The 9,922-nt window shown below is 38.6% G+C and overlaps 1 protein-coding gene across 2 annotated transcripts in view; it reads left to right on the forward strand.

Moving 5' to 3' along the window:
- Positions 1–7,093, forward strand: part of TBC1D4 (TBC1 domain family member 4) — a 116,402-nt gene extending 109,309 nt beyond the window's left edge. For both annotated transcript variants that reach the window (XM_075741678.1, XM_075741677.1), the window contains exons 18-20: positions 1,651–1,820; positions 4,356–4,532; positions 4,839–7,093. In XM_075741678.1, coding sequence (XP_075597793.1) covers positions 1,651–1,820; positions 4,356–4,532; positions 4,839–5,057 — 566 coding nt within the window. In that variant the 3' untranslated portion in view covers positions 5,058–7,093. The remainder of the gene's footprint in view (positions 1–1,650; positions 1,821–4,355; positions 4,533–4,838) is intronic.
- The last annotated feature ends 2,829 nt before the right edge of the window (positions 7,094–9,922 follow it).

Genomic DNA, 9,922 nt, shown 5'->3' on the forward strand with positions numbered 1-9,922 from the left:
TAGTAATGCAGGGTTTTTTGGTTTTGGGTTTTAATTTACTTATTAATGTAAAACTCGCTGTGCTCAGATATGCACCAAGAAGCTAGGAGCATATGTCATGTACTTCCTCTTAAATCAGAGGTTTTTTCCATTTGATTTTTCTGTTTTCATACAGCACCTTTTGTCTTTTAATAAGACAAAAGCTAGGTTGAATTTCTTCAGTTCTATTACTGGAGTGTGTTAGGTTTTTAATTTGTCTGGTGTGGTGGTTTGTGGGGGGGGAAGAGGACTTTGGTTTTGGTTTTCTTTTTTCTTTCCTTTTTTTCTTTTTTTATTTTGACTGGTGATTTCTCCATTACAGAGGGTTTTTTTCTTTTACAGCAAACTTTTCCTGACTGCTCTTTGGGTGAACAAATTATTGGTATATCTGTTTTTCAGTGGTATTCACATGATTCACATTCTCTTTCCAAGTGGGATTATTGAATTTCAGGATACTTAAGCATTTAGGGTTTTTCTTTTTGATTTGTTTTTCAAGACTAAAGTGTTCTGTTCTTTTTTTTTTTGCTTGTTTCTGGTAGGCTTTGAATTTGGAAAATGAATTTTTTAAGGGTGGGGAGGGTCAGTGTTCATTTCTCTGAGAGCTGAGCAAGGCACGTTCTCATTTTAAAACTCAAAAGTCACTATGTTATTTTTCTTCCTAATGCTGTGAATTCCTGCATCTTCAGTGTCTTATGGGCCATTGTCACATACCAGGAACAGACGGTTAATGTCTACCCATCATTAATTACATATTTATGCTGCTTGAATGTACATCATAGACTTGAGAAGGGAGACTTTTAGGAGCTGTGTTTGAGATGACTGCCTCCCCAGTGTCCTTGGTGCTACCCTGTGATACTGGTTTAGGGCCAGGGGTGACCTCTCAGTATTGGGATCAGAAGTTTGAGTTTGTTCAATTGCATAGCCCTGCCCTTGGCATTGTGACAGAGCCAACAGCGCAGGAGGCTGATTTGAACTGCTCATGTGCTGCATTCATCTTAGTAACTGCAAGTCCACCACTGCTACCGAGACCAGGTTTCTAGTTACTGTGATCAAGTGTCCAGTTTTGGCGCAGTCTGTGTCTACTGACTTCTGCAGAGCCCGGATTTTGCTCTCACATCCATGTAATTATACCTCAAAGTAAGGGTTTGGGGCATAAATTATAGCTAATGTGATCACTACTATAGGTTTTGAAAATAATATGGTTGGTTATGGAATCGACGTGATCATTTTTTAAGGACTAGCTTCTGCCTGTAGAAAACAGTAAAACATCAGTACGTTGTGTTGTGATCTGCTTTCCAATTGCTTTTCAGTCATAGATGCACTTAAAAGCAGTTAGCATTTAGTTAATAGTCTATAGTCTACAGTAGACAGTAATGAAATCCTTATTGCAGATAGCAATTACAGACATAACAAGCATGTGATATTTTCTTTAATGTTCTCTCACATCTGTAAGATGACAGAAAATGTTTTTATATGCTTTAACCTCATGTTGAAATAAGACAGATTGCCCTTCTGAACTGAATAAATCTGCAGTATGATTGATTAAAAAGAAAAATATCCCAGCAAATACATGTATTTATCCAATGACATTAGCTCTCGTTTTCAAGACATTTTAATGATTTTCTTTTTTAGACATTATTTTTCTTCAAGGAACGGAAGTCATATTTAAAGTAGCACTGAGCCTACTTAGCAGTCAAGAAACGTCTATAATGGGATGTGAGAGTTTTGAGAACATTGTTGATTTTCTTAAAACCACTATTCCAGATATGACTCAACCTCAAATGGAAAAAATTATTACCCAGGTAAGGTTGTTTTTCTCTTTACATTTTTTCCCCACCATTTAGTTTACTTTAAAAGAATTATGCCTAAAGTATATGTAAAAGTCTTCTCAGTACGTTCCTTTTGGTTTGAAATGCAAAGGAGTCATCTTCCCAGTAACTTGTATAGAAATAGGATATGAGCTAATTTCAATGGGTTTTGAACTGCAATTTTAGCAAGACTTTAGTTGCTCAAGGTTTACTACAAAGGTTCTTTTATGCCCCAGCTACTGGGAAAACGTGACTCTGCTTATAAATTTCATGTCACTATCAGACAGGTAAAAGTAGCCTATTTTCCAAACCTAAACCCAGCTGTTGCTCCCTGCTAGTGGGTGAGCAGTCCAACAGTTTGTGACAGGAGTCACAGCTTGCCATGGTGGGAAGAGGCAGCATCACAGCAGCTTCTCCTCCTGATCCTTCAAACTTTTGGCTGCACAGGCCTGGGTACCCCTGTAGAAATTTTTCTGACACCTCCAACTTAAAATCCTACAGGCTGGGAGGTTGGTGAGACTCTATTTCAATGTTCTGTATTAAAATCAAGGTTAAGCAAGCTTTTGTTGTTGTGTTGCGTGGACAGCTTCTGTTCTTCTAGGGATCACTTTTAGGGTGCCCTTGTGCAACTTCTGCCCCCCCCCCCCCCCTTGGAGGGATCATGTTTGGCAGGTGCTTGGTGCCAGACATAAAAACCCCTCAGGATTGATCTCTGCCTGCCTTGGGTAAGGGAAAGGAGGACTGGAGTAGTGTTATTTCATCAGTATCATTGCAACTTCGTGACAAAGGTCAAGAATAGAAGAGAAATAAAGAATTACTGATGCTGATACAGGAAAAGCTTCTTGTGAAATACTGTCAGTGGCTGGGATCTTCATCTCTCTACATCCTCTGCATTGAAGCTGCAAATTGAAAATAAGCCTCAGTCTAGTACCTTAATTGTGAACGTGTGAGCTGTTTTCCCCCTTCAGGTGGCAGTTTGGAGATAACAGAAGAGCTCTAGAAAACCATCTCTGTGTGCAGGAGTGCAGTTAACTCTGATGCATTCCTATGGCTTGGTTAACACTAGAATGTTTCAGGTTCTGTCAGTTAAGAATTAATTTTTAGTCAATGTGTAAATCTTCATTTCCTCATTGCACTGATTGTGATTGTCGTGCTAAACCTGTGTCGGGTGCTTTAGTGACTGTCTTCACAACTCACTGATTCTGGCAATGATAGAGATGGTAGTTCGGTATTTCTGATACTATTAGAAATTAAATGTGTCCTGTGGTCTGCATGGGTTGCAAAGCAATCATGCTGTGGTGAGCATCTTAGTGGCTTTGTGCAAAGCCAGGTCTGAGTAAACAATGGGTTGTATAGCCTGAGTGGAGGTGGATGTGGTTATACGCAGGTCAGCTCAGCTCTGAGAGGAAGGTCGCCTGCTTGCCTGTGGTGTGCTTTCATGCTGAGCAGCCTTCTGGATCTGAATGCACGTGTAGACTGCTGCCTATATCGTATTGCTCCTACCTAGGCTGGCTGCAGGTGGAGTTGTTTGGCTGTCTCAGCGTTGGCATTCCCAGGATCATCATTTTACAGTGGATAATGAAAGAAAATGTAGACAGCATGCAGGACTCTCATACACAGATGAACAATTGACCAAGTAGCTACATATAGGAAAATGGCACTTGCCCAGTTTGCACACCATATGTAATTTAAAGTTTTACCTTACTGGAATTACCTGAAGAACAGTGAATGTAATGCAGAACTTGTTTTGCTGGAGTATCTGTGTCTTTTATTGGTGTAATGTTTGTGATCTCTGGAATAAGGAACAGAATTAATGTCACTGTAGACATCCTTTCCTTCTAGTCTAAGCTATTTGATAACTTTTGGGAGATGGGAGGCTGTGTCTAGATGTATAAACAGATAAAGATCATGTGGCCCCATCACTGCTAGGTGCTCAGTTCCATAGTCTTCATAACGCTTTGTAACCAAAGCATCCCAGGAAGAAAGTAGTGTATCTTCATGCAGAGACAGCACAGGGAAACTGTAATCATGAAGATTGTTCTTATAGAGGTCTATAAATGGGCGCTTGGAGTCACAAGATCTAGTTTTGAGGGTGGGGATCTGATGACTCCTGGATTATTCTTCCTCATTGTGTGATCCTGTTCCCATCACAAGCTGGTGAGACTTGAATTTAAAAGTTTCTTCTTGAACTTAATATTCCTGAGCAAGAGATAATAGCACTTGGTCATATTATAAAATTATTGGATTAAATAACACTTTTTTTGCTGGTACATCTGATAGTAAGAGGTGGTATTTATAATTGTAAAAGTGATGATCCAATTTATTCTAAAGTCTATGATTCATTATGGCTACAATAAGAACTCTAGATGCTGAAATGCTCTTACTGTAGACTTCCCCTTAAAATAGTGTTGTGGGAGGAACAGGAAAAAACATGAAGTTAATCAACCAAAGTTGCCTCTTAGCCAAACATTCGTGGGGAATAAATGTTCTCTGTTGTAATTTGTAATTGCTTTTTTTCTCTCATGGCAGGTGTTTGAGATGGATATTTCAAAACAGCTCCATGCCTACGAAGTAGAGTACCACGTTCTACAGGATGAACTGCAGGAAAATGTGAATCCCTGTGATGAAGGTGAACCCCTGGAGAAGCTGGAGAGGGCAAACAGTCATCTGAAGAGACAGAACATGGATTTGTTGGAGAAGCTACAGGTAAATGACTTAAGATCACAAACTCATGGAGAGGTCACTTCAGTTATTCAGCCAATAGAGAAGTGTCTTTTTTTTTAAATGTACCTAAGAAATCTCTTAACTGCAAGACCTTATACAGTTGAGCAGTTCTCTCATTTACAGTGATTTACTTCTGTTAGACATATTTTTAAGTCCTTTGTCATTCCTTGGAGTATTCCTTCTTGATTTAGATTGATTTTTCTCAAAATATCGCTACCTTTATCTCCCATAAAAAAAGTTATTCAGAACGTCTCAATTTATAATAAAGATAATGTTATTGTTTTACAGGTTGCTCATGCTAAAATTCAGAGTCTGGAATCCAGCCTGGAGACTATTTTGACTCGAGAGAACAAAATGAAGAGCGTAATTCAGTCCCTGGAACAGGAGAAGATAACATATCAAAAGACTCTTGAACAGATAATGAAGTATTTGCCAGCAGAAGCATTGTCTGACTGTGAACTGCTCCTGAAGGAAGTAAACTACAATCCAAATAATAAAATAAAATGAGTAAGCCATAAACCAGGGTTTTTTTGGCAGCATTTCTTCAAAAAAAGGGAAAGAAAAGATGAGTATGCTGCTTTCAAAGGACTTAGCAATAGGCAATGGTATTATCCAAAACGCTAGTGCTGGGACACTCATAGCTACAGATGGGCCTTCAAATGTCAGTATGCAAATTCAGGCTATTAATTTTTTTATGATTGTGTAAATAAATCACAAGGGGGAAATAAAGGATTCTCACATGTAATTATGATGAGTAGATGTATATTTAGATTTGACCTAAAGGAAAAGAGAAATTTCAGTAATCAAAGTGAAGATAATGGTGATCTACAAATTCACTCTGGATATGCTTGTCTTATAGTGAAATGAGGATAGCGTGTCTTTATATATATGTATGTTGAATAATACTTGAAGAAAAAAAAGAATGTAATTTTCCCTCCAAAGAGCAGCATGTTTCACATCTTCTGTGGAAAAATCTGTGTGAACTCATGCGTGCCTCTTTTTTTTAATTCTACTGACATTGTGTGCACAGACCAATAAGCAGAATAAGTATCGTGACTTGGTTTGTACAGAAAGAGCTCTAGTGCCATCCACTGTCTGGGCTGTACCAGTCAGCAATGTAATTCCACATGCATGTTGGAACTGGAAACCAAAAGCATCACGTCATAGCTCCGCCTCTGTAACTCAGAGCTAAGAAATAGTTATCTAGACACGCTCACAGAACTTGTAAAGGCAAGAGCTAACGGTGACTACTACTTCCTTCCCGGCCTGTTTGCTTCCACCTCTCCTGGGTTGGTCATGATGACAGGAGGAAGGAACCAAGGCTGTAGGGTGGTATTTATTCGGATGTTAATTTTCTGCAGGAGACTTGCTGTCATAAGAGTTAGGCATGTAAGAGGTTCTCATTTAACCAAAGAAATACTGCAAGAAGACTTGTCTTACCATAGTGGGAGCCAGAAAGCTACTCTTAAATTTTATTTGAAGAGAAAATTGTGGCAGGTTGCAGGAAGTTGAGCATAAGTGCACGGGAGAGGACCAAGGAAGTTTCAAATATTATATACCTTTCAGTTTTCACATAGACAGTGGATATACATTTGAAAGGGGATTCTGAAGTACAGGTGCAGTTATAATACTGGCTTTCCAGGTTATTCCTGTTTTAATACTGCTTTGTGGTCTTTTTTTTAAAACAAGTCATGAATTTGTGTGTTCCAGGCAGAAGGTGAGGTAAGCTCAGATCATTTCAAGGGAGAAAATATGTTTATAAAGGTATAAAAAGATGCGTATAGATTTGAAAATGTTTTTGAGTGGAATTTTTGAAAAGGCTTAGGCAAATGTGTAATAGACACGTATTTTGGAGTGCATGTCTGAACCGTTAATTGAGTGTTACAGTGGCTCATGTTATCTCTTACCATTTATACTGTATTTCAGGAAGCACTTACTCTTTTTAGTAAGAAAAGCAATTAAGCAAAGTGCCAAATCCAGCAGTGTCTTTATGCATAAGATTGTCCAATTTAGAAAGCAAGGACTGAGTATCACTACTTTCTAAGTATTATGCTTTATGTTAACATAAAAGTGAGGAACAACAATGCTGATTTGCTGCACGCTGCTGTGGAACTTAGGGGCTTGGGGTCTCCTGGGTTTTTTTTGTTGTTGTTTTTTACTTCCATGGTGTTTTATTTGATTAAAGATATTGATTTACTTAACAGTCTTTCTTTTTACAGTTGGAGTGAAAGGTCTTAACACTGCGTATAAAATTATGTGGAATCTGTCTATTTCAAGAATATTGTATTGTACTAGGTGGGAAAATGCCAAGTGAAAAGGTGGTTCTTTGCAGTTTTGTTCAGAGTAAGTTTTAGCTGATGTGTACATACAAAACCAATCCCAGGAACTGCAGTAGTGTGTATTACAAAGAATCAAAGTTATTCAGATACATCTTTTTTTTTTTTTTTTTTTTTAAGATGCACTGAATGTGCTTTATCCTCTGTTTCACTTAAACAAATTTTCATGTAATGCCTGGAGAAATTCCAATAAATGTCATTGCTGCATTTCCCATGGCCTCTGGTTACTTTTATTTTTCTACATTTCAAGTACGAATCTCATTCTCAATAGTACCGTTTACAGGAAGGATGAAAAGAATCTGGTTTTAGTTTCTAGTTGCGCGGAAGAAAAACCTACAAGATTCGTAGAAGGACACAGGGAAGATAGAAATTCTTATCGAGGAAAATAGTCTTGCATTGTTCTTAACTGAAGATGAAATGATTAAAAGGTATTTTTCTTCTGTAGTAGTTCATTTAGTACATATGCATGTTGAGAATAGTAATTTGATGAACTATGTGCTGTGCATCTAGCTTGGGAGGAGGAGGAAGATGCCGTATCAAGTAAGAATAAGCTACAGAAGTAAAACCACAATGAGGTAAGCGCCTCCTGACATTAGGACATTTGTGATAGCATTTGTATTCTGCACACAAGCGTGCCTTGTAACTGGGTATCTCTAGGGTGCCTAGCTTGAAGTCTGCACTTGAGCAGGTATGCTCCAGACCATTTTCAGATGAATAACCAGCAACATTATCTAGAAGACTGTGAACGACATGTGTGTTTGTGTCCATCTGTTTGTCTCTCCCTGTCTATCTGTTCTGGTTGTGCAACTGTGAAGAGGGAAGTGTCTAAGGTACAGCGAGACAGAGCTGCAAGGATATTTGCTCGGGAGAAGGGATAGTTCCTGGGTTTGGACAAGTTGCTCGTTTATTCCTATATCTTGTTTTTTTCTCTTTGGAAGAACAGTTTTCAGAATAAAGCTATTGTTCTGTCTGAGCTAAGTACAACAGCCCTCTCAGTTTTTGCAGTCCACCTGTGGAGAACTAACTCAGGAGGAAAAAGTATCTGCTGTTTTCAGGAACAACTAACTTTAGACTGGTTTCTGCTGGCAGAGGGCCTTTTTAGAAGCCTGGGAAGAGATCCATCCTTTTAGCTAGCAAACTAGCTTGTAAATTAAGAGTACTACTTGCCAGGAACACAGTTTAAATAGGTCAGTCTGGTAAGAAGGACTAACGTAGGGAGCTCTGGTATTCGTATCTTTCATGGATGAAAAACTTGGCCAGAAATTTGTGGGTGGGTTTTTTTTTTTTGTGGGTTTTTTTTTAATCCTAAAAAGGAGAGTCTGTATTTCTCTCCTTAAAAGAGGAATATTTAGGGTGCCTTTAAGTTGCATTTTCTTCACTTTTCTCTAAAAAAAAAAATAATTAGCTATTACTGAAAAATCAGTCTCCTGATAAATGTCATGTTCCAGATGAAGACCTGACTTGAAATCACAAATCTAGCTAATCTTAAGTGGTTTGATTATTCCCTCTTCAACCTGACACTGCTTTAGTCTTAATATCGGTACAAGAAGGATGAACAATTTCTAACATAGGAAAGAATTTCAGCGGTTTGGTCCGAGATTTTGATATTACTAGCATGATCCAGAGGGTCTACATTTGGACACTTAATCTGAACCTAAAAGCACATAGGTATTGGTGTGAATAGCCTTTTGTGTGTTGAGGTGAATAACCCCAGGCACTGCTAATAGTGATTATCCGCTCTGTCTTTGTAGTCATAGATGGGTGTTGACAGGCATGTGCAGGCCGTAACATTTCAAGCTTTATGCCAGGCTTACACCATCCATTTGAAGAATTGTAATTGATTCTGTATTTCTGTAGTTCAGCTTTTACTGTCAGTGTTAGCTATTGAATGCATTTAATGTATGCTTTGCCTTCCTCAGTCTTTCTAGTGACTAGAAAGAACAAAATTTAACTTTCTTTTCCAAAAAGACATACTGAATGCTTAGCTCTGTCCTTCCCCCAGACATCTGGTGTGCAAGGGATAGAGTTTATATGCTTAAAGTTTACTATGTTAGCGCACTCTGAAAGCATATTAAACTCGGCAGTGACAGTAAAAAGCTGGGGAGTAAAGCAGAGATTACTGCATGCCTTGAGCAGCTAATGGGTTGTGTGCTGACTGGCTTGCAATGAAGTGGAATCTGGGCAGATTGGTTCTTGGTGTCTTGTTTGGTTTTATTTTACTGCTGACCTTTAATTCTGGACCGAAGGAAGGAGCTGGCAGTGCTCCTTTACGAAAATGTTGTGTTGTGTTTTCATTTGAGTTGAAAAGGTTTTCCACTCCTTTACTATTCTCTTCAGAACACTTGCTCAGCAAACACTTTTTAACAAGAGAATTGGGAATTGTCGTTGGTAGTCTTACCATCAGAAGAACTTCTCTTGGAGCTTATCCAAACTGTTCCTGTACTCAAATTACAACCTATTCAAGTTTTCACTCTGATAAAAGAAAGTTAGAAGGTTTTAATATATTGGTTTCATTTTTGGTTAGAGTGTGTGCTGAGAGACAACATGTCCTGCCAGAACATATGGGGGAGAAGTATTTGAGTGAGATTGTGCTTGTAAAACAGCTGGACTGAGACGTCACTTCCTAGTGTGGAAAATAGGTCTATATCTGACTACAAAACAGAGACCTAGTTGCTCTGGCTGTGTGTACTCTATGCTGTTACGTGTCCAAATGATTTCTTCAATCACCTGCATACACTTACTGTTTGGAGTTGCAGATATTTAGATGTATACGGCCATTTTTGTCTAAAAAGTTTAAACTGTCTGTACCATCCAATTTTCAGCGTGAATGAGGCATTCTGTATAGTATAAGCATTCTCTTCACATCCAGAGTAGCCATCCAGCTGAAAACCTTGTTCCAGAACAGAAGAAACACACAATGAAGAAAGGGCTGGTTTAAGCCTATAGTTACTTTTCCCTTGGCTGGGCAAATGGGCTACCCAAAATAGAACTGTGGAATATCTCAAGTTGGAAGGGACCCATAAGGATCATCAGGTC

Source organism: Balearica regulorum, chromosome 1 (genome assembly GCF_011004875.1).
Source record: "Balearica regulorum gibbericeps isolate bBalReg1 chromosome 1, bBalReg1.pri, whole genome shotgun sequence".
Lineage (NCBI taxonomy): Eukaryota > Metazoa > Chordata > Aves > Gruiformes > Gruidae > Balearica > Balearica regulorum.